Source organism: Chiloscyllium plagiosum, chromosome 2 (assembly GCF_004010195.1).
Source record: "Chiloscyllium plagiosum isolate BGI_BamShark_2017 chromosome 2, ASM401019v2, whole genome shotgun sequence".
NCBI classification, from domain to species: Eukaryota; Metazoa; Chordata; class Chondrichthyes; order Orectolobiformes; family Hemiscylliidae; genus Chiloscyllium; species Chiloscyllium plagiosum.
In genome coordinates this window covers 141646306-141671834 of record NC_057711.1, presented here as the reverse complement: position 1 = coordinate 141671834, position 25529 = coordinate 141646306, and the positions used below count along the sequence as shown (strand labels likewise).

Below are 25529 nucleotides of genomic sequence, written 5' to 3'. Positions count from 1 at the left end.
TCTCCAAAGACAAACTGGGTTCACTGGAATATTAACAAATATAAATGATGGTGAAGCTTCCCACTATAGAACTACTGATGGTAATGCTGTTACATTTTGAACTTTGGATGACCTTGTTCATGACTTGCTACCTGCATATTAAACGTCCTTAAGATTATTGACCAAAAAAGATGTTCATCTGTCTTCTGGTGTTAGAATTTCTTCTACCCCTTCTATGTATTGGAAGTAATGATGTATTCTGGATATGTTGGGCCCTTTTTTTAAACTGTAGAATCTCCCTCCTTTTAAACCCACCTACACTGACCTTTGCCCCACCAAGGTGGGAGTTGCCACGTCCCTACATGGTTAGTGTTGAATCTTCTTACCAGGTCTCATGTAAGAGTTCCTGGGAAGGAAACTGGAAGGCAACTCCACTGTCTGTTTGTAGGTGAGGAACCAGCCTGGAAGCATTAACATTTTGTTATTGTTTTTAAAATCTGAGTTTAAACATGGGGTTTGAGTTGGCATTTGTGATCAGTGCTGCTGATTCCTTCGAGTTCTGAACATATTTGGCAGCCACAGTAAATATCCTGAAGCTCGGGATCCAGAGAAATGCACATTAACTATTGCATGTCTTGGAGCCCGCTGCAGGCACAGTTCAGTTTAAGAATAGTTTGTACTGCAGTAGTTGCTTGCATGAACTGGTTTTGCACTCTGGCTTGTTTAAATACTGACTGTTTCCATCTAGTGTGTCTGCTCTGACTGAAATGCTGTGGATACATTTGAAATCCTGATACTGTCTACACTCAAATGTGTTTAACCTTTTGTAAAGAAGTCTGCATCTGAGATGCATATTTTAATACACACAAATGACTCCTAACCTGACCAATTATAAATCCTGATCAGGATCTAGGCCTATTTTGGTTGCCCAGAAGTCTGTTTGTCAACTCTACACAACAGCAACTACTATGCATACATTGGTAGATTTAATATGGCAGAGATAAATATCTCTAGCTCTTGACTGAATTTCAGGTGAGCAACACTAAAAGGATACATCTTTTCACCTTTGTTTCAGAATGTGTGCAACGTATGGTGATTATGTTGCAGGACTGTAATGCTGATTATATTACTGGAAGAACAATCTACAGAATAGGAGTACAAATTTTGGAAATTGAAAGTACCAATAAAAGTGAGCGCAGAATTATTCTGTCATGAGGCACCTCTAGTTTGCAGGACTTCTTCCCTTAAAAATATTAGCAGTCTTTACTTGCTCTGGCCCAAAATGAGCCTTCAGTCCTATAACTACATGGCTGAAACTTAGTGTTTCAATGAGCCACTGTTAGGGAGGGGCAGTAAATGTAGCCTTGTGAGCAACATGCATATCCTGAAAATGAAACAATAGGTCAGAATTTGACATGACCATAACAGTGAAGTGATTGGTTCTCAGCACTATAAATTGCTAGTAAAGTAAAGATATAGTTATACTTTCATCTAAAAGTTTCATTCTCTGGTGTGCCTCTCCACTGTTAACTTTGAACAAACAACTCTTCACCACCTGTCTTCCTATGAATGTATAATGAGTGGCATGAAGTTGCTGGATTTGTGCTGTAAATGCAGATTAAACTTGAAGCAGAAAATTTAGGTTTAATCATTTGGTTTGCAAGTACAATTTTATTGATGGTTTTAAATATTGCCAGTCACCCTCTGAAAATTATTGATTACAAGTGAGGAGTCCATTTTTTGGCCTGTCTGTGGAGGTGGGGCTTGAATTGGGAACCTACTGACATGCTCTGTTTAGGTGAGTGATGGTACACCCATATCAATGAATGAGCTGTTTACACACTGATGCAGTCTGTCTTCACCCCCACGTTCACATGGGGATGAGAGAGAGAAGCTGGCAGTAGTCTCCCATCTCCATCTGCCCTTTCCTGTGTGGGGATTGGATAGTATGAACAGGACCATCTCCAGAACATGCCTTTTACTAGCTGCTCCTGCTGGGAGCATAAGTTGCTGAAATATCACTGAAAACTTTAATGTTCAAACATGAGTGTAATTTTTATTGTTTATTTTAAATTGAGATGTCTGCTTCCTCTTTCTGGCATTGATCTATTTTTATTCTCTTTTAAGCAATGCAATTGGTCCCCTTGTTGCTCTTTGGCTGATCTATCAGGAGGGAGCTGTGCTGCAGAATGCTGCTACACCAATTTGGTTGCTGCTATATGGAGGCTTGGGTATCTGTGCTGGTCTCTGGGTCTGGGGGAGGCGAGTCATTCAAACATTGGGCAAAGATCTCACTCCAATCACCCCATCAAGGTAAGAGCTGGTGGTATCCAGAACATTTGCATGTTGTGTTATGGTGGTAGTTTGACAAATTTTATATTTATTGTATTCTTGGCATGCTCAACATTGAGAAGTGTACCTCAGCCCTTTTCTCTTGTACCCCAAACTCCTTCCATCATGTGATAGTGCCAAGTATGTCTCAGGTTGGCAAGTCAAATACTAGTTGGCACTTGAAGGCATCTCGAATGTTTCTGACCTCATCTGTGCAAGGGCATAGATCTTGGCATTGCCCACATTTTGAGAATAACAAAAAGGAAACCAACTGTCTAGCAGCTAGCCTGACAGGCCCTCCCATTTAAACCCTGCAGTTGTCACACAAAAATCAAAACGTCAGTCTTATTCTTCAAATTATGTACATCAACTGTCACAGATAATCTGGATATGTCTTGTCATGTGCTCCTGGGTTTTTGAATAGTGAGGTAATTGCCCAGTTCAACAAACAACTGACGTGATTTTATATATTGATGAGTGCGGTATTTGTGACCAGCATTGTATATGCTTTAGCCTTGGTATTCCTAGATGGTTATGGATGCAGCTCTTGCTGGAGAGTTCTGGACTCTTGAATAAAGTCAATGATGGAATGTACTGATTGGGTACAAGACATCCACCTTTACATACAGGTATCTTTAGAAATAGTATATGGCACTACCACTGTGTCTAATGGGATAGATCTGTGGCAGCTGAATCCTATTCAGCCACAATCTGTAACCTTGTGGTATAGCTTATCCTCCATGCTAACGTTTTTGAGCCCAAGAAATCAATCCTGCTTCAATAAGAAGTGCAGGAGCAGCATGAAGGATATGTAAATTGTGATGCAAAGTTGAAATTACAAAGAAGGATACTGTGCAATAGAAGTAAAACTGTAGACAAAACCAATTGATCCCATAACAAACAGATCACACTGTAACTTTGTAGTCCAACTATATCTATTTGTGAATGGTAATGAACAGTTAACTAAATGGAGGAGGATTTTCCATAATTATCCCTATGCTCAATGATGGGGATACCTCTGTGCAAAAGACAAAGCTGAAACAGTATTGGCCATCTCCACCCAGCAAGGTCATGTGGATTATACACCTTGGCTACCACCTGAAGTTCCCAGATGCTGGTCTTCAGCCGATGCAATACGCTGTGTGATATCAAGAATCAGCTGAAGGTGTTGAATACTGTAAAGACTATGGGCCCTGATTCTATTCCAGCGATAGTACTGAAGGCATTTGCTTCTGAATTAGCTGTGAATTTGTTTTTTTTTAAATCAACCCATACAGAGATGTTGTTGCATACCCTTGGAACGGATAAGACTTAAGCCCTGGTCTCCTGGCTGAAAGGTAGGAATGCTGCCACTACCCCACAAGATCTTGCAAGGCTCAATAATTGTGATCCTAGCCAATATGATGCAATACAGGTGCTTTTCTGACAGTTACCCAAGAACTTCCTAGGTGCGTTAATCCACAAAAAAGCAGGAAAAGTTGATGCTAATCCAGTTTTCACCCCATCTTGCGCTCAATGCAGAGTGATGACTGCTTATCCAGCAGAATATTTAAAATACCATTAATCTGCTGTCTGCTCTGTTTGGATTCTGTTCAGGCTACTTAGTTTTGGTTTACTGACTTGGTTTACTGACTTGGTCCAAAAACAGAATAACTAAGCTCCAATACAACAGTACCTTCCCTTTTTAATATCTAAGTAACATTTAGATATTATCAGGCAAGAGGCCTGATAATTTGTAGTGGGTGAGAATTGGACATGGGTATATTTACATTATTGGTGTCTGTCCCAGGACATTGCAGGAGTTTCTCCAGGCACCCATTGCCATCCATCATAAAGTCAGAAACTACTGTCTACACAATGAACATTTTAATGTTTAGTAGTATTTGATCCTGTGATACTGAAATAATCCACATGCATCAAGAACAGAATAACTTTCAGGTTTGGGCTGAAGAGTGGCAAGTAACTTGTGTTACAGTGCTTAGATGACTGCCATCTCCAAGGAACAATTCTCCTCTTCCCTAATGCTCAATGGCCTTACCATTGTTGAATTCCCCACTGTCAACATCCTGGGGTTTGCTGTTAACCAGAAATTAAACTGGATGGCCATATGAGTACTGTAACAATGATAGGTCAGAGGCTGAAAATTCTGAGTAAGTTGTCTCCGGAGTCCCCAGAGCCCAAGTACTACCTTCTCTGCCCAAATCAGGAGTGTGATGGAATATCTTTGTGTCCACAAAAGCGTACTCCAAAAGAGCATACATTCAGCTCCACAGCATCACATGACAAAGCAACCCAGTTGATCAGCACCTCTCCCACCACTGGCATACACATGGCAGAAATGTGTACGATGTCTGGATTGCTTTATAGCATCTTACCAAGGCTCCTTCTAAATCTGTGGCCTCTACCATCTAGAAGGCAGCTGATACTACCAACGGGAAGCTACTTGCCATTTTGACTTAGAACTACATCGCTGTTTTCTTCAGTGTCATTGGGTAAAATTCCTGTGATTTGCTCTCTAAAAGCCATGTGGGTGTACCCGCACCAGAAGGACTGTAGTGGTCTAAGAAGGTTGCTCACCATCAAAATCTTTTGGGTGTTTAGCAATGGGCAATGTGTTGGTTTGCATATCCGCAGAAAAAATTTAAAGTCCAAAACCACCTAGATGTTCTCCAGACCAGTTAAGCAAGTCTTGCTAAGTCTAAACAGTAATTTGCTAAGAAACACTCAATGGCATAAATTCCTACATCGCTATTCCTTTATATCCTTTTAATGTGGTTTCTTCAGAGAATGAAAAACTTCCTTTCTACCACCACCAAGCACATATTGGGCTCACTTTACCTTTTTCACCCCTATAGACCAATCACTTGAATCCATGAGGAAGTACTGCATGAACAGTTCTTCCTTTTGTTCTGTGTTTCATTACTGTTCCTTTTTAAACAAAAAAATCATTGGATTTGATGTGTGTACATTCTGACATGAAATCCTTTAACTTGTATGGCAGGACTGAACTTAATTAACCAGAGTAAGAGTTTAAAAGTTGGGAGTAATGGAAGTTACACTGATTTTACCATATCAGTAAAATTCTCAACTCTTGGAAGTAGCCACTGGCGTGCTTTTGAGTTGCTGCACCATTTTGGGTGACACACTTGTTTCTCTAGTATGCAGTGGTTTTTGGTGGTATGTTTGGGAGAAGAGTTGGAGGCCCTTCCATGTGATGTCACACTGGTAAGCATGGTTGTCAGTATGGTGCTGAGTTAATGCATAAGCATGCTACTAAATCAGACTCTAATCCTGTAGAGCCTGTTTCATACATGTGAACTAAACCTCATACATAATTAATTTGTTTGATGCCAGCAATAACTTATTTCAGCACAAATATGAATGTATTCTGCCTTTACCTTGTTATAATGATTTTATTTTTGATTTTTCCAAAAAAAAATCCACATGACCGCAGGATATTATCAAAAAGATTGCACTGGCTTGTCCAGAGCTGCGTTAAGACTCTTGCATGCTGCCTGAAGCTTCATGGTATTAATCTTGAGAGACTTGAATGACTGTGAAGTGTTGTTTTGTGCTTCCTGCAGTGGATTCACTATTGAGTTGGCTTCGGCGTTCACAGTTGTGGTTGCTTCCAATGTTGGACTTCCAATCAGTACCACACACTGCAAGGTATGCGTATGCCCTGTGACTGCAACATGAGCAGTTCAGTCCGTACTACTCTGAGGTTTGACTCTCATCAGTTCCTGGTGGCATGACTCATCTTGAGGCAGGAAAACAAAGAAGATCATTTTGCACCTAATTTGGTGCCAGGCTTGGTTGCAAAAAGCATTTTTGTGGTAAATTGACTTGAATTTGAAAGGCATAGACTGGTACTCTACTGCTAACATTACCCTGATGGAATCAGACAAAGTGAACTCCACTTGAGTTATATCACACTTCGTAAAATAAAGGGTGAGTTAGATGGAGTGTCGGCAATGCATGTTGATTTCCTACCTTCGTTCCTGTTCCTTGCCTCTCCCATAAACTCGTCGGGAAGTACTAACAGGGTTAAAAGCTGGTGATTAGAAGTATATTTCTAGACAGATGGCAGAGGACAAGCATCATTGTTAGAGACTAGAGGCAATTTCCACAGTTTTCCAGTTCTGGCCTCCTGCCCATCACCAATTCAGTCATCCATTGTTAATGCTGTGCCTTCAGCTATTTAATTCTATAGTCTTGCTATAATCTCGCTAAAGCTGAGATTTTAAAGGAGCATTTTTTTAAATAAAATCTCTCTATCCAAGCTTCTGTTCATTGATCTTAATAACTTGAGCAGAAGAAAATGAGAGGGGCTTTCACCAATGGAAGAGAATTTAAACTCCAGGTATTGGTCGGTATGTAATTGCAAAAAATCCCAGTATATTTGTTTGTAACTGGCTGCAATCCCCCATTATCCACAGACAAGTTTAGCTGCTGCTGATTACTGTACTAGTGGTTCCTCCTGGATAATGTGGATGAGGACCTATTTGGATTTTGCCATGATGCCCTCCTTGTTAGAAAAACATATTTGTCACTACTGGGATGATATCAGCTGATAACTATTGTTGATCAAGTCATTGTCGCAATAATTGTGACCAACGTAGAGTTTTTTTAAAAATATTAATGTGGCCCAAAAAAATGGTTAAAGGAAACTGTTCAGAAGACCGGGATAGACTTGACAGACAGGATGGCCTACTGCTGTGGTGTACGTGATTTGTATTAATATTATACCTTTTTATGACTTAGTGCTTTACAACTGATGGCATATTTTCAAAATAGTTGTGATGTAGGAAAGGCAAGCAGTCAGTAATTATGCAGTTTAGGTCTCATACTGCAAATGTAATAATCAGGTCATCCCTTTAAGTTGGTCCTATCTCTCCATCTAGTTTTGAAAACCTTACTATAACATAAGCTCTGTCCTGACTGAAAGAAAATCACTTCACTTGACTTATGGTGAACAAATCTTTTTTGTGCTTTCTTTGCACTGTCGATCGGGACATAGGCTAATTTAAAGCTCAAACTGCACTCCCTTTACAGTTGCTGACAGACTGTCCAAAAATGCTTTTTGTGTCGCTCGATGGCCTTGAATAGTTTAGCTGATGGTTATTGTGCTGCTTTAACTCAAGGTGAGTTCTTTTTGCCACTGTGTCCTGATTTGCAGTACTTTCCTTGGGGTAGAGGTTGGTGTTTAGTGGAACACTTCTCCCTCACTCACTTGGTTCCACATTGCATGTTTGTGATGGTATGTCTTTCACATGCTCTTTCTACTACAAACTTTTATATATTTTCTATTTCTTCACAGTGGATTTTGCATTGAAGTAATGAGTGCGCTAACTGTACTTGTAGCCTCAAATGTGGGCATTCCAATAAGTTCCACTCATTGCAAGGTATTCACGTCATGTTAATGCAGTGATCGTTTGCTACCACCTTTAGCACATCAAACCAATGAACTAAAACCATGCTGATTGTTGCAGTCTGCCTTCTTTGTGTAGTGTGCAGGAGACCTCCCCCTCAAACTAGTCAATTTGTGAAAAGGATTAAGTTTTAGATTTTTTTTAAAAATGGATAGAATAGCTTTTTTTTAATGCTGTGTGTACACCAGGTTTCAGTGCAGTTTAAATATGGTGAATAATTGACATGGCAGTAAAATATTATTTGGACCTATACTTTCTTTTGTATATGTTTGTTTGAAATGATGAATTTGCATGTCACACTTGAGCTCACCTATCATGTCTTCCTACCAGCAGTTGTGCCATAGATCTCTCTTGCAATCTCTCTCTCTCGCGCGATCGATCTCTCGCTCTGTGTGTTCGTCGACTTGCCAACTGCTGTCTGGCTCCCTCTGTTCTTCCAGCCTCCTGTCTAAGTAGCACCCCCAGTGACAGGGAAGTGTGTGCTGTTTTCCTGGTCAATTGCATTGTAAATGATACATAATGCAATAATTTAGCATGTGACAGTGTTGACGTTGACTTTGCATGGCTTACAATATTGCATTTTATGTAAACTGGTCTAGTCAAGAGTCAAGTCTAACTACTCCCCACTGACTGCGTTCACAAACAAAACATGTCCCACTTCCAAGTGATTGACCCATATCCTTCAAACCCTTCCTATTCTTGTACTTGTAACTGTACTTGCATCCATCACTTCCTCCGGCAATTCATTTCACACACAAACTATTTTTTTTAAAACTTTACCCTCTCGCTTTAAAAATATGTCCCCAAGTTTTGAACTCCTACCACCCTATGGAAAAGAACCTTGCTATGGATCTTATCTATGCCCCTCTTGACTTTTATAAACTTCTATAAGGTCACCCCTCAACCTCCTTTGCTCCAGAACTGTCCACAGTATTTCGTAACTGGGCTCATCAATGTCCCATACAACCTCCATATGACATCCCAACACCTATTCTCAAAGGTCTGAGCAATGAAGGTGAGCATGCTAAATGTCATCTTAACTAACTTGTCCACATATGATGTAAATTTCAAACAATTCTTGAACCCTTGGGTATCTTTGTCCTACAATACTACCCAGGGTCCTACGTTGATTGATTGTATAAGTCCAGCCCTTGTTTGTTTTTTCCAAAAATACCTCATTTATTCAAATTAATCTCTTCTCTGCCACTTTGATTAGATTAGATTCCCTATAGTATGGAAGCAGGGCCTTCGGCCCAACAAGTCCACACTGACTCTCCGAAGAGTAACCCATCCAGACCCATTCACCCTGGACTATGGGCAATTTAGCGTAACCAGTTCACCTAACCTGCACATCTTTGGATTGTGGGAGGAAACCGATGCAGACACAGGGAGAATGTGCAAACTCCACACAGTCACCCAAGGCTGGAATTGAAACTGGGATCCTGGTGCTGTGAGGCAGCAGTGCTAACCAGAGCCACAGTGCCGCCCTATTCTTAGCCCATTAACCCAAATGATCAAGATCTGTTCATATTCTTAAATAACCTTCACTATCAACTATTCTACAAAACTTTGGTGTCATCTGCAAACTTACTAACCATGTATCCTAAATTCTATCCAAACTGTTTATATAAATGACAGACAAAAGTGGACCCAGTACCAATCCCTGTGGAACACACTAGTCACAAGCCTCCAGCCTGGGAAAACGCCCTCCACCACCACAGTCTCCTGCTGTTAAGCCTATTTGTATCAAATTGGCAAGCATACCCAGAATCCCCTGTGATTTGACTTTACTGATTAGTCTATCATGCAGAACCTTGACCAAGGCTTTACTAAAGTCCATGTAGACAATGTTTACCACTCTGCTTTCATCAATCTTTTGGTTACTTAATCAAGTTTGTGAGACCATGCTGCCTATCCCTAATCAGTCCTTGACTCCCAATGTATTTAAATGCAATCTTTCTGAATCAGCTCCAATAACTTACTGATGTAATTCCCAGGCTGCTGCTTATAGCCTCCGGCACCTCACCCATAGTTATAGTCTTTGAAATTTGCCAGTGAATTTGGAAACCAGGTATGTCTTTCCCGCAATTTTCCAAAATATCCAGATGTTCACAAGAATGCCTGTGCCCAATACTAACCGACTCCCTGATGTTTGTGATCCCATTGAATGGTCAGCAAGTATAGGTCAGTTAAGTCCAGAATTCTGCTGTGTTGCTATTAGTGAAATAAATAGGGAGTGGGAAATAAGTGATAGAAAAGGAATTGGATCAAACAGTGTATTTCGGCCTCAATTTTAAATCTCTTATTCGGTGTTCAAATAATTGAGTTAGTTGAGGGTAGACAAATCGTGAAATCTGGAGATTTTCGCAAAGACAAAATCATTTTTCGACCTTAAATTATTTTCCCTCTTAGACCAGAATAAATTGAATCTGTTTCTGCTTTTCCCTAAATGGACTGCACCTGGTCAAGAATTTGAAATGCTTCAACTTATTCTGATGGTCAATTTTTGGCTTGTACTTGGTCTGTATAGAGAAATTCTGTATCCACTGTCGGGGATAGAGGAAGGACCACCTTCAGTGTATAATCGTTTGTTTTGAAGGCAAACTGCATCAGTAAACGTGTTTTTGCTAGAGGTCTTTTAACTTGCTCTGCTCTCCAACTATTATATTAACTTCTTGGTTTTACTACCTAATGCATCACAAAATAAATGTTAGTATATTAACTAGCCTATTTTATTTATCTTTCTCAAGAGTAGACCAGTGACTTTTCCAAACCTGTGATACTGCGACAAACTCAAACCGATGATATCACTGATCCTGCACTCCTGTAGCTGGGAAACCTTACCTAAAGGAAATATGGGCACACTATACAGACATGTCATTAGGAGTACAGCGTCCTGAGCATCAAGATTCTGATGTTTCAGAACCATCCGATTTGGTACAATCTACATGTAAGGAGTGCATGATGGTGCCTTTTTGAAAACTATATCCAACTGAAAATTTTTCAATTTAAATAATTTGGTTTTTAAGAGTGTTTCAGTACTCGCAGTTGGTTGAGAGTCAAGTTGATCTGATGGGGTGCAGTCTCTAATTATAATGCATAATATGCAACTCATGCACTCTATTGAATACATGCAAAGTGTGTCTGTGACTTGCATGGTTTTGCTGATTGGCTTATTGACACGCTTCTGGTCACTTAGTATTGGTCTACTCTTCAATCATGTTTTTTCTTGTTTCCTTATAACAAAACCCCCACAGCCATCATCACCATTTGATTTATGCTAATGTATATTTGTTATAACTTGCTTCCCCAGGTTGGATCTGTGGTGGCTGTGGGATGGATCCGATCACGCAAAGCTGTGGACTGGCACTTATTTCGTAACATTTTCCTGGCCTGGTTTGTGACTGTCCCAGTCTCTGGCCTCTTTAGTGCAGCTGTTATGGCACTGTTTGTGTATGGAATACTGCCATATGTTTAATTTTTATGTTCAAATTTTGTGATTTTTACACTATTTCTAACCAGCAGTGTGAGGTGTCCTTTTCTTTCTTTCTACCCACTTCTGCCTTGTCCCACCCCTGCCCTCTTAAGAGGTGGTTTATTCCTTTTCCTTTTATCCTTTTTCAAGAGGAATTAAACAGCTATAAACTAATTTGCATTTCATCACATGCTGTAAATAACACTACAAGTGCTCATTTGATGACTTGATAGCATGTAACAGCAAAGACTTGTTACATAGTGTAAGTGAGTGATGCCCAAATTGTGGTGTTTGTGGAATGGATGGTACTGCTTGGATAACTTGTTCCCTTAGACTGATGTGTGTGAAGATGCTGTATATATTGTATTATTACTCTCTAGAAAGTTTTTTTTTGTATGGATCTGGGGTATAAAAAGGTGAATTTAAAAAGAAATATATATATAATGCCATGGTTTACCAAAATCATCCTTCTGATGCAAAACGAGGTATTAAAACCCTACGCTTGAGTAATTCAAGTTTTTTTTAAAAACAAGGCACTGTTACTTACAACTGAGCCTACTCCTAATTTGCCCTGCGTGCTACAAACACCATAATGCAAATTGACACAGATTCATTGTGTTGAGTTTCATGGAAACTTGATGTTATAATTATAAATTTGACACTTCTATTGTATTATATTGTAATTTCTATTGTAAATACTTTCTAAAGATATCTAAGTTTGTGTGTTTTTTTTTAATTGGGACACATTTCACTCACTCATTTTAGACTTAAAAAAAAAAATCGAATGTACCAAAGATTCAAGAATAAAGATTTGACAGTGTTTCCACTTTGGTTTTATTGAAATGCCTGTTTGTAATTCAGGATCCTTCTCCAGCTCTTTGCTATTTAAGCAATAGTTGGGCTGTCCTTGCCAGAAACAGATTTCATTGATCCGTTTCAACCAAAATGAAAAGTATTGTTCTATCTGGGAGATGACAGCAATGTCATCAAATCAAGTATCAAGGTAGCTTTGGGATATCTGGCCGTTCCAATGGCCAATGCTCTTAATGTTATTGGTAATTTAGCATACTATTATAGAGGGGGTCAGGGGTTCTTCCAACCATTGGTATAACCAGGAGGAATGGTAAAAACACTAGACAAACTGAGCTGTGCCCAAGTTGCACAGACCAGTTGGAAGGCCCCCTCCAGAAATCCAGTCTCTGTAAATGGGTTATGGTCAACTGAAATAAAGGTTACCTCGATTTTTACCTTTTTTTTAACTAACTAACTTAATACTGCATGTAGTTAGATTGTAGTCCTTTTTTTGTTTTGCATTTAAAGATTGTGTCAGTTTAGAAACTGTTGAGGGTGGTGGCGAGGAAGAGTGAAAGAAGGAAATAAACTGTCAGTGATATTTGCCATATCGTCCACATGACAAAATGAATGAAGGCTAGTGAGATTTTGTTTTAATTACCTATACTATTAGGCAATTTGATCTCATTGCTCATTTATACATCAACCCATTATTGGGATTATATATTGTATGCCCTCCAATTTGTTGATCCTTCTGTTTGGTCCATCTCTAGCAATTGTAGGATGACGAGATGAGAGATACTCCTTGACTTTCATTGTATTAGTAAGACGTTCATTAGAACAAATGAGCAAATAGTTTCAAAGTGGTGATTGTGTGAAACGTTCCCTTTGGAATTAACCTTGTAAAAGTTCTAATTGGTTAAGTTCATGTATTAGCACATAACATGCTGCCATAATGCTCCTTGGTGACCTGTTTTTAATATAAATCCTACATCTTTTAAATGTCTTGTTAAAACGGAGTACAATGAAATGTGTATTACAAGTGTTAAGTGTTTGTAAGTGAACTTTGCAAATTGCAGTCTCAATCCTAGCATCTTTCCAGGACTGTTGTTTAAAAATGGATTGTAGAAACTGCAGAACTTCTGGCAATGACTAAAACTAGGGATAATTTTCCTCTGCTGAAGATTATTTATACTAAAACTGGTCAGTCTGTCTGTCTGTCTGTCTGTCTTGGTAGAAAACCCAACCCCCAAGGTACCCATCTGAACAAAAAAAGCAGATTGCTATCCTTGGTCTTAACCTTGCCGTAATTCACGGTCTAAGGTGAAAGTTCGACACTTAAGTAGGCAAGGTGGTTCAGAAGAAAGCATTTAGCACATTCACCTTCATTGCTCACTCCTTTTTAAGTAAAGGAGTTGAGACGTCATGTTGAGGTTATAAAGGGTGTTGGTGAGGCCTCTTCTGGAGTAGTGTGTTCAGTTTTGGTTGCCCTATTACAGGAAGGATATTATTAAATTGCAGAGGGCTCAGAAAAGATTTACCAGGCTGTTGCCAGGACAAGAGTTAGGCTGGGACTGATTTCATTGGAGCATTGGGGGTTGAGGGGTGACCTTTTATAAAAGGTTTAATAAATCATGACTCTGACAGATAAGGTGAATAGCATGTGTATTTTCCCTAGGGTAAGTGAGCTCAAGTCATTAAACTGAGGTTCCATATCCCTTTTTGGATGGATATGAAGATCCTGTTGCAGTAATTTAAAGCTGCATGGAGTTCTACAGTGCATCTTAATCCATATTTATCTCTCCAAACAACATGATAGTTAACAGATCATCTGGTCAATATCCAATTGCTGGTTGTGCAGTCTTACTGTATGCAAAATGGCTGCTGAATTTCCCTACATTACAACAGTGACTACACTTCAGAATTGCTTTTACGTCCTGAGGTAGTGATAGGTGCTCTCTCAATGCAAGTTAGTTCTTTATAAACTATTGTTCAATTACTTTCCGAATGGTTATCCTGACCAGTGTATTTTAAAATCCCATTGGATGTTCAGTTTCCAATGCTGCAGGCTAAAATCCCTCCATTGTGGTGCACCTTTGGTGTCTTCCAGGAATCTATCCACTGTAAATGTATTATTTTTGATTACATGTATCATATTGGCAGTAACTGACTTGTTCCCCTAGTTGGGGGAGTGAATTCATTTGTACTAAAGTGATGGGAAATTTTAAATTTTCAATGAGCTATATTAAAATAGTAAGACTATATTGTGTGGACTCATTATTTACCACAAAGCATCAGTATCCTGTAACATCTTAACTGAAGCAGTAAAATGGTGCCAGTGAAAATATTGACAGAACATTTACAATTGATTAATGATAACTGTGTTCATAAGAGTCTGATCAGCGTTAATAAGTCATAAGACCACACTTTCCAGTGCAACTTTTCGACTCTCTCACCTCAAGCTTCTGCAATCCTCACTTTCTCCAAATCACAGGACCAACTACTCCTTTCTAAATGGTGATGTTTGGCGACTTTACAGAACCTCCATCCTGTTCTCTCATTCCAAAGAGTGATAAATATGTTGAAACCAGATCTTTATCGTTTAGCTTGAACTGAATTTTGCAAAGAAGCAGTCAAGAAAATAGACTTTGGTTCAAAGATGGGGTTAATTTCAAATACAAAATTGTATAGAGTACAGGAACAGCATATTCAATCCCAGTAAACTATGCTGACATTCATGCTTCACTGAGCCTTCATGTATCCTCCTTCACCTAACATTCCAGCAAAAACCTCTGTCCTCCCTCATCTGTCACCTTAAATGCATCAACGTTATTTATCTCAATTACTTCCTGGCCTAGGGAATTCCACATACTTCCTGTTCTCTAGGGAAATACGTTGCTTGTGAATCCCACAATTTCATTTTATGGTGGTATCTTTGATCGATGGCCTTCAGTTGAAGTTGTTTCCCCAAGAAATGGAAGCAGTTTGTTTCAGATGCTACTAAAACCCTAACTAGACACTGTATTCCAAGTGATCTAACCAGGACTGTTACAAGTTTAACTTCCTATTTCTCATTTCTTTTAAAACTAAACCTTATTTCTAAACTATTAAATTCATTCAATACTTTGCAAGTTTGTTTGAATGGCATAATTTGTATCCCGAGGAGAAAGTGAGGTCTGCAGATGCTGGAGATCAAAGTTGAAACTTTATTGCTGGAACAGCACAGCAGGTCAGGCAGCATCCAGGGAACAGGAGATTCGACGTTTCGGGCATAGGCCCTTCTTCAGGAAGGGCCTATGCCCGAAACGTCGAATCTCCTGTTCCCTGGATGCTGCCTGACCTGCTGTGCTGTTCCAGCAATAAAGTTTCAACCATAATTTGTATCCCTCCATATATATAATGTTCTGCCCAAATAGTGTCACCTGCACATGTTTTCGAAATCTGAATCATTAGTATAAATTCAAACAATGATCCCAGCTCTCGTTTTTGTGAGATAATTCAAGCTTCTGTTGCTGTGAATAGTTGATCAAGACCCTTACTCTCTTTCTTGCATCTTATTACTTTTCCCTGGCTACTAACTAAACCTGTTTTACTGCCTGATATAAGGGATGTCACTACCTTCTAATTCAACTCTCTCTCTTCCTTGATGCTGTACAAGATCAACATCTTGGAATTCAACTCTAACTCTGAGCTGAAGTTTCTTAAGGTTATTTTACACTCCTAACTGAAGCGGTTGTAAGTCTCAAATTCATTTCCTCCTCTCATGGCATTCCTCTAATCGGTAAAAGTTGTCATAATCTTACCAGACCATAGGGTTGCTCTTCCTTTAGAGAAAGGTGACTAGTGATGGTCTAACCTTAAGGCCACCATGCTTCAGGCAAGGGGAGAGAATGATACAGTTCTTCATGGTAACCTCAGCCAGTGTGGGAATTAAACCTATGATATTGGCATCCCTTTGCATTGTGAACCAGGTCTCTAATATACCTGTGCAGAAGTTAAAATGTAAGTTTTTTTATATGCTTTTTACTCCTTCCCCAACCCTGCCTGAACACCCAAGAACAATGGGTGAAATTCCTTTCCATTTGGGAGGCAGCCTTGCTCAGTGGTTTTATCCCAGTGACCCTGTCTGCAGTGCCATGTGTGTGTTTCCACAACCCATCAGTTTCTAAGTATTGCAAATAACATGGCTGATGTATATCAGATGAGGCCTATCAGAATTGTTTTTTGTTTTACTGTTGTCTCCTGCTTTGGAGACACCCTCTGTTATTGATGGAGTTGTGGCCTGGAGCTCTATGCTTTGTGATATGTCATAGGAAAGTGATTAAACTGTACCACTTCTCAAACTCCATTGGCTGATTGGTATCTTATGCCCAAGTACACATTCATTTGTTTCTGTAACACTCCACCCTTACCTAATAAATATCAATCCCAACTTGGAAATTTTCAATTTTTTTGGAGGCAAGATTCTGCTGCCATTTGTGCAGGGGGTAAAAAAAATTATCTCCAGGTGTCATCTGCAAACTGTTCTGATTTTGAGATTGCTTTGTTTCTGGATTCCACACACCAGAAGTAGTAATTTTCCTTTTTAAACTCCTTTCATCATAACCTCTGTTATATCACCTCTTAACCTTCTATACTAAGGAACTACAACTCTACTCTATGTATCTGCCTTCATGATTTAATTCTTGGTTAGGCATCAATCCCTCAAAATCCATTCCTATTGCAAGGTTTGTAGCTCAGGTTGAGGTTTGGGCTGTAGGTTTGATATCCAGCCGTTTCATTACCTGGCTCGGTAACATCATCAGTGGTGACCTCCAAGTGAAGCGAAGCTGTTGTCTCCTGCTTTCTATTTATATCTTTCTCCTGGATGGAGTTCCTGGGGTTTGTGGTGATGTCATTTCCTGTTTGTTTTCTGAGGGGTTGATCGGTGGCATCTATGCCAGAGAATTCCTAGAGGCCTGGCACTCCAACCACAACGCCATAAACAAACACAGATCTAGATGCAATCTATCAACCCCTCAGAAAACAAACAGGAAATGACATCACCACAAACCCCAGGAGCCCCATCCAGGAGAAAGATATAAATAGAAAGCAGGAGACAACAGCTTTGCTTCACTTGGAGGTTGCCACTGATGTTACCTAGACAAGTAATGAAACATCTGGATATCTGAACTACAGCTCAGCAAGCAAACCTGCACCCTAAATCAATTCCTATTCTATAGCACCACCAAATCTAATGCATCCTAACCAAGATGTGGTTTCAGAACTGAAAGTGTGCTCTAAATGGAAGTCTAATGTGAATTTTCTATCAAATCAAAGAAGTCTACAGCACAAAAAGGCATTCTAGCCCATCATGTCTGTGTTGGTCAAAAACAACCACCAAACTATTTGAATCCAATTTTCTAAACCTTGGCCCATAGCCTTGTGTGCCTTGGCATCACAAGTGTACACACTACCAAATTATACTAAAATAGCATGGGGGTTTCTGCCTTTACCATGCTTACAGACAGTGAGTTAAAGATTTCCATCATGCTCTGGATGAAAGTCTTTTTCCCCACATCTCTAAACCTCCTGTCTCTTACCTTAAGTCTATGCCCATGGTCATTGATACCTCCATTAAGGAAAAATGCCCCTCAATTCGTAACTAAAATTCTGTAGCTCAGGCAACGCCCTGGTAAATCTCCTTCGCACCCTTCTCCAGTGCTATCACATCACTCCCATAATTTGGATTCCAGAACTGCACACAGTATTCTAGCTACGGCTTAACAAATGTTTATGCAATTCCAACATAATCTCCCTGCCCTTTATTAGCTGAGGTGTAGAGTTAAAGTATTCCTTCTGAATCACTATTTCCACCTCCCCTGATGCGTTAAGGGACCGGTGTACATGCATACCAAGTCCCTCTGATCATCAGTTCTTCCCATTCATCATGTATTTCCATAGAATCCCTACAGAGTGGTAGCAGGCCATTTGGCCTATTGAGTCCATGCTGACCCTCTGAAGACCAACCTACCCAGACCCACTCCAATTCACCTCAGCTGCACATCTTTGCACTCCGGGAGGAAACCACAGACACAAGGAGAACATTCAAATTCCACGCAGACACATCCAGGCACTGTGAGGCAGCAGTGCTAATCACTGAGCACTCTTGCCTTGTTTGTCCTGCCCAAGTCATCACACACATTTATCCAAATTGAATTCTGTTTGCCACTGATCAGTCCATCTGACTAACCTGTCTGCATCCTACTGTAATCTGAGGCTATCCTCCTCACTATTTATCATTCCATCCATCTTTATATCATTCACAAACTTACTGATCAATCCTCCTCCATTCAAGTCTAAATTATTTATACCACAAACATCAAGGTTCCTAACACTGATATTTGTGGAACACCACTGATCCCAGACTTCCAGTCACAAAAATAATACTCCACCATTACCCTCTGCTTATGACCACTTAGACAATTCTGGATTCACTTAGTCAAATTTCTTTGGAGGCCATGGGTTTTTACCTTTGCTGTTAGTATTCCCTTAGGGTCTTACCAAAGACCTTGCTGGAGTCCAAGTAGTCCACATTGAATTCATTGCTCTCATCTAAACAACTTGTTACTACTTCAAAAGAATTTGGGACTGATTGGGAAAATTTGAGTTGGGAAAAGAAGCAAGTCAAACATTCAGGGCAGGCAGGAACAAAGCAGAAAATGAGGTAGTACTGATAAACTGCATTATTTCAATGCAAGAGGCCTAACCGGGAAGGCAGATGAACTCAGGGCATGGTTAGGAACATGGGTGTGGGATATCATACCAGTTATAGACATATGGCTCTGGGATGGATAGGACTGGAAGCTTAATGTTCCATGATACAAATGTTAAAGGAAGGGTAGAAAGTGGGGCAAGAGAGGAAAGGGATGGTGTTTTTGGTAAGGGGTAGCATTATGGCTATACTTAGGGAGGATATTCCTGGGAATACATCCAGGGAAGTTATTTGGATGGAACTGACAAATAAGAAAGGATGATGACCTTATACTGCATTGTAATGTTCTATTTGAATTGTATCATAGATGCCCCAATAGTCAGCAGGAAATTGAGAAAAAAAATTGGAAGGAGATTTCAGTTATCTGTAAGAATAATAGGGTGGTTATGGTAGGGAATTTTAACTTTCTAAACATAATATTAAGTGTTTAGATAGAGAGGAATTTAAGTGTGTACAAGAAAATTTTCTGGTTCAATATGTGGATGTACCTACTAGAGAAGGTGTAGAACTTGACCGACTTTTGGGAAATAAAGCAGGTGTCAGTGGGGTAGCACTTTGTGGCCAGAGACAATAATTCTATTAGTTTTAAAAGAGCGATAGGAAAGGATAGACTGGATATAAAAGTTGACGTTCTAAATTGGAGGAAGGCTAATTTTGACGGTATTAGGCAAGAACTTTAGAAGTTGATTGGGTGTGAATGTTCATGGATGAAGGGATAGCTGGAAAATAGGAAACCTTCAAAGATGAGATAACGAGAGTCCAGAGACAGTACATTCTTGTTAGGGTGAAAGGCAAGGCTGGTAGGTGTAGGGAATGCTGCATGATGAGAGAAATTGAGGTTTACTTAAGAAAAAGAAGGAAGCATATGTTGTGTGTAGACAGCAGAGATTGAGTGAATCCTTAGAAAAGTATAAAGGCAGTAGAAGTATATTTAGGAGGGAAATCAGGAGGGCAAAAAAGGGCCATGAGATAGCTTTGGCAAATAAGGAGAATCCAAAGGGATTTTATAAATACATTAAGGATAAAATTGTAATGAGGGAGAGAATAGGGCCCCTTTAGGATCAGCAAGGTGACTTTGTGTGGAGCATAGTTTACTGTGGAGAAGGAAATTGAAGATGTACGTGGGAAATCATGTCTCACTAACTTAAGTTTTTGAAGCAGTAATGAAGAGAATTGATGAGGGCAGAGAGGTTGAGAGGTTGACGTGATCTATATGGACTTCAGTAAGGCATTCAACAAGTTCCTCGTAGTAGACTAGTTAGCAAGGTTAGCTGTCATGGAATTCAGAGAGAACTAGCCGTTTGGGTACAGAACTGGCTTGAAGGTAGAAGACAGATAGCGATGGTGCAGGGTTGCTTTTCAGACTGGAGGCCTGTGACCATTAGTGTGCCACAAGGATCGGTGCTGGATCCACTGTTTTTTTGTTATTTATATAAATTATTTTGATGTGAACATAGGATGTATAGTTAGTAAGTTTGCAGATGACACCAAAATTGGAGGTGTAGCGGACACCAACGAAAGTTACCTCAAGAGTACAATGGGACATTGATCAGATGGGCCAATGGGCTGAGGAGTGGCAGATGGAGTTTAATTTAGATAAATGTGAGGTGCTGCAATTTGGAAAGGCAAATCAGGGCAGGACTTATACATTTAATGGTAAGATCCTAAGGAGTGTTGATGAACAAGAGACCTTAGAGTGCAGTTTCATAGCTCCTTGAAAGTGGAGTCTCAGGTAAATAGGATAGTGAAGAAGGCATTTGATATGCTTACCTTTATTGGTCAGAGCATTGAGTATAGAAGTTGGGAGGTCATGTTGCAGCTGTACAGGACGTTGGTTAGGCCGCTTTTGGAATATTGCGTGCAATTCTGGTCTCCCTCCTATCAGAAGGCTATTGTGAAACTTGAAAGGGTTCAAAAAAGATTTACAAGAATGTTGCCTGGGTTGGAGGGTTTGAGGTATAGGGAGAGGCTAAATAGGCTGGGGCTGTTTTCCCTTGCATCAGAGGCTGAGGGGGTCACCTTATAGAGGTTTATAAAACCACAAAAGGTATGGATAGAGTAAATAGTCAAGGTCTTTTCCCTGGGTGGGGGAGTCCAGAACTACAGGGCATAGGTTTATGGTGAGAGGGGAAAAATTTAAAAGGGACCTAAGGGGCAACCTTTTCATGCAAAGGATGGTGCATGTATGGAATGAGCTGTCAGAGGAAGTAGTGGAGACTGCTACAATTACAACAGTTTAGTAGGCATCTGGATATGTATATGAATAGGAAGGGTTTACAGGGATATGGGCTAAGTCCTGGTGAATGGGACTACATTCGGTTAAGATATCTGGTTGGTATGGATGAGTTGGACCGAAGGGCCTGTTTTGGTTCTGTACATCTCTTTTTTCTCAATGATTTTGTCAACTTGGCTTCCCCCGAACCAATCCATGCAACTGTTCTTGATTACTTCCTGCATCTTCAAGTCCAGATTAATTCTGTTCCTCAGAATTGCTTCTAATAGTTTCCCCACCATCAAGGTTAGACTGAAGAAGCAGTAAATGAGCCGAGCTAGTGACTTATTTCCTGTTCTATTCTTCATCCCCATCCAAACTGATTCTACATCCTGATCTCCTAAACCAGAACCAGAGAACTGTTGATGCTGGAAATCAGAAACATAACAAATTGCTAGAAAAACACAGCTGGTCTGGTAGCATATGTGAAGAGAATGCAGAGTTAATGTTTCAGGTCCAGTGACCCTTCTTCAGAATTGGTAAAACAAGGTCATCTATTACTATTTCACAAATGCCATACTTGATTAACAGTGCTGCCTCTTCACCTTTACCTAGCTTCCTATTCTTCTTTAATGGCATTTACCCCTCAATATTCAGTATCCAATGTTCGTCATTATGCAGTTAAAACTCTGTAATAGCAATCAGATCATATTGAATAACTTCAATGTGCATAATCAATTTGTTTATTTTGTTATGAATGCTATGTCCTTTCTGATAGAGTCATTAATTTTATCTTTTTGTTATCTCTACAGCATTTAGTGTTGCTTGTTGGTGAACTCTCTGATTTCTTTGTTCCTTCCTTGTTCATTCTGTGGCCTTCGTTTCTCTTGTTAAGAATTTGCTCTACTGCTTTGACTCTATCCCTTGACTTGCTACAACTACAGAAGATTACTCCCTCACCTGCTTTGTATAATTTAAAACCCTGTCTACTTCCTTAGTTCCACAGTTTGCTGGAACACTGGCCCCATCATGGTTCAGGTACAGACACATAATATAGCCTTCAGTTTTCCTAGTATTGATGTTAATGCCCATGAACAGCTTACAAGGGCAAATGGAGATGGGCAATAAAAGCTGACCCAGTCACAACTTCTGAATTAATAAAAAAAAGTTATGCTACTTGAGCCACTACATACCCATATTTCATCGAATAATAATCCCTACAGTGTGGAAACAGGCTATTCAGCCCATAAAGTCCATATTGACCCTCCGAAAAGCATCCCAGCCCAGACACACCCCATACCATATCCCTATAACCTTGCATTCCCCATGGCTAATCTACCTAATGTACACCTTTTTGGACTGTGAGATGAAACCACAGCACCCAGATGAAATCCACATAGACATGGAGAACTGCAAACTCCACACAGATGGTCACCTGAGTCTGGAATCGAACTCTGATCCCTGGTGCTGTGAGGCAACAGTGCTGGGCACTGTGCTGCCCCGATTTGAATAACTGCATGTTAGAATCAGCTTGCCTCCAGATAATGCCTCTAATTTTCTCAGAACATCATAAAGCCCTTCAGAAATTTAAATACCTTCTTTGTAATCCAACAGAGCTACAAAATCCTCACAAACAACAAATAGCATAAATAATCTGTTAATACTTTTTAACTCTTATTGACCAGGTCACATGGAGACCCCCTGCTCTTGGTAGATAGTGTTGCTCAATATTTTATATGAAAACAAACAAAAAAGAGAGATGTCATTTAGTATTTCCTCCCAAAGACTCCACCTCAAGAAATTAATGTGCTTAAGCAGTGGAACGGATCTTTTTGTCATTCAGCCATGTTACCAGTGAGTTAATTTGACTGAATTGAGTTGAGAAACAATAATAAAGGTTATGTTTGCCTCCATTTCATTTATCACTTCTAGGTTAAAAACTACAGATTCTATCTTCATATGGATTCAGCAGTTGCAGGCAAAATTTCCTGGCAAAATTAATATGCCATTTTCTACAAGCAGACAGAAAAATAAAGAATAATTGTAGAATAACAATAAGAGGCAAAACTGGGCACTACCTTGTGTATGTGTGTGAGAACGTACCTTCAATAGGCAGCTTCTCGGTGTTTCTTGATACATTTCTATTTCCCTTGCAAATTCCAAAGTAGTGTCCCCTCTTAATTTGCTGTATTTTGAACTGATTGGTCTTTGACTTTGTTAGGGAGGATGCTCCATGGGATTGTGCAGCATCATAGACGGCCCCTCATTAAGCTGAAGAAGCTACAGCTTCCACAGGCAAGGGGAGGATTGGATTTCCCAGATTTTAGGAAATATCAGTTAAGTTCTCTATTAAGTTACATAGCTGATTGGGTCTTGTCTGACCCGCAATCAATCTGGCTGGACATCGAGGCTTCTCAAGTAAAATGCCCACTTATTAACCTTTTATTTTCAGACAAGAGGAAAATCATTATGGACCACTGTAAAAACCCTATAATACTAAACACAATTAAAGCTTGCAATATAATGCAGCAAAATGAGGGCAACTCACATAAAACATCCCCCTATGCTCCGATAGTGGAAGCATGGGGATTTCAACCAGGGTTTATAGATGCCATTTTAAAACTCTGGAGATTCAGGGGTATCTCATGTTTAGGGGACCTATTTAAAGAAGGGGTCCTGATGTCTTTTGAAAAGCTGCGTCAGAAATTCTGATTACCTAATGGAGACCTCTTTCGATACTTCCAAATTCAAGATTATATACAGAAGAAGACTACATTATTAGATAGCCTTTATAAATCAGATAGAGAATGTAGAGTGCTACGACCAATGGGGTATCTTCCCTCAGTACTATTTATCATTTACTACATGATGAAGTATCGGGAGATATGGACAATCTGCTTAAAACATGGGATCAGGATTTGGGGCTAGAAATCTCTATAGAAACGCCAGAAGAATCACCATCTGCAACAGAACTCAGGCTATCCAGCTGAAGATACTTAATAGGGCCCATATAGCACCGGATCGATTGGCAAAAATTTAAGAGAGGAGCATCTCTAATGTGACCCAAATGTAAAATAGAGGTGGGCACTCTTGTACATTGCCTATGGACCTGTCATAAGATCCGTAGATACAGGACTAAAGTAGTAAGTACCCTGACAGAAATTTTAGGAACTGAAATTAAAGTGGACCCTGTATCTCTCCTTAGATATTTCGGCTATCCTAACAAGGGCTTTTATTTAATTGAGATTGCGAACCTGGCTGGTCCGGGGCCCCTTCGGAGAGGAATCCCACACGAATACGGGTTTTGTTACATTTGATATTAACACATTCCGAGCATGTATCTCACTATCCAATTTCTGTGTTATCTGTTGGTTTTTGTTTCTTTCTCTTATTTGAATAATGTAAGAGACTTAATTATACACTCTGGTTAGTTGTAGGTTAGATTAGTAGTTAGTTGAGTTTTGTTTTTTTTTCTCTTGGTATTTTTCTTTTGTTAAATATTGATTATTATTTATTTAAGATTTAATTGTATATCAATGTTTGTTTTGTTTATTGAGAGTTTTGTTTATTTTTGTAAACTTGTAAAAATGTTAAATTTTCAATAAAAAATCTATAAAAAAAACTATGCCCCCAGTCTTGAAAATCCCCACCCTAAGTAAAAGACTTCTGCTATTCATCTTATCAATGCCCCTTATGATTTTATAAACCTCTATAAGATCACCTCTCAACTTCCTGCATTCCAGTGAAATAAGTCCAAGCCTATTCACCCTCTCCTTTCCTTATGAATCAAACTGTCCACTCCCAGCAACATCCTGGTAAATCTCCTCTGAACCCTTTCCAGCTTAATAATATCCTTCCTATTATAGGGTGACGGGAACTATACACAGTACTCTAGAAGAGGTTTTACCAATGTCCTGTACAACCTCAGCATGACGTCCCAACTCCTATATTCACAGGTCTGAGAATTGAAGGCAAGCATGCTAAATGCCTTCTTAACCACCCTATCTATTTTTGAGGCAAACTTAAAGAATTATGAACCTTAATGCCTAGGTCTCTCTGTTCTATAACACTAAACAAGGAGAAAGTGAGGACTGCAGATGCTGGAGATCAGAGCTGAAAATGTGTTGCTGGAAACGTACAGCAGGTCAGGCAGCATCCAAATATCAGGAGAATCGACGTTTCGGGCATGAGCCCTTCTTCAGGAATGAGGAAAGTGTGTCCAGCGGGCTAAGATAAAAGGTAGGGAGGACGGACTTTGGGAGGGGCGTTGGAAATGCGATAGGTGGAAGGAGGTCTAGGTGAGGGTGATAGGCCGGAGTGGGGGTGGGCGCGGAGAGGTCAGGAAGAAGATTACAGGTTAGGAAGGCGGTGCTGAGTTTGAGGGATTTGACTGAGACAAGGTGGGGGGAGAGGAAATAAGGAAACTGGAGAAATCTGAGTTCATCCCTTGTGGTTGGAGGGTTCCTAGGCGGAAGATGAGGCGCTCTTCCTCCAACCGTCGTGTTGCTATGGTCTGGCGATGGAGGAGTCCAAGGACCTGCATGTCCTTGGTGG

The 25529-nt window shown here is 39.9% G+C and overlaps 1 protein-coding gene across 5 annotated transcripts in view; it reads left to right on the top strand.

The window, feature by feature from the left end:
• The window catches only part of slc20a2 (solute carrier family 20 member 2), a 92933-nt gene extending 78662 nt beyond the window's left edge, over nt 1–14271 (top strand). For 3 of the 5 annotated variants that reach the window (XM_043719864.1, XM_043719846.1, XM_043719872.1), the window contains exons 9-11: nt 2107–2292; nt 5895–5979; nt 11056–14271. In XM_043719864.1, the coding sequence (XP_043575799.1) occupies nt 2107–2292; nt 5895–5979; nt 11056–11220 (436 nt within the window). In that variant the 3' untranslated portion in view covers nt 11221–14271. Of the gene's footprint in view, nt 1–2106; nt 2293–5894; nt 5980–7630; nt 7716–11055 lie in introns of all 5 variants that reach the window. The other 2 variants (XM_043719855.1, XM_043719881.1) reach the window with 2 other exon arrangements.
• The last annotated feature ends 11258 nt before the right edge of the window (nt 14272–25529 follow it).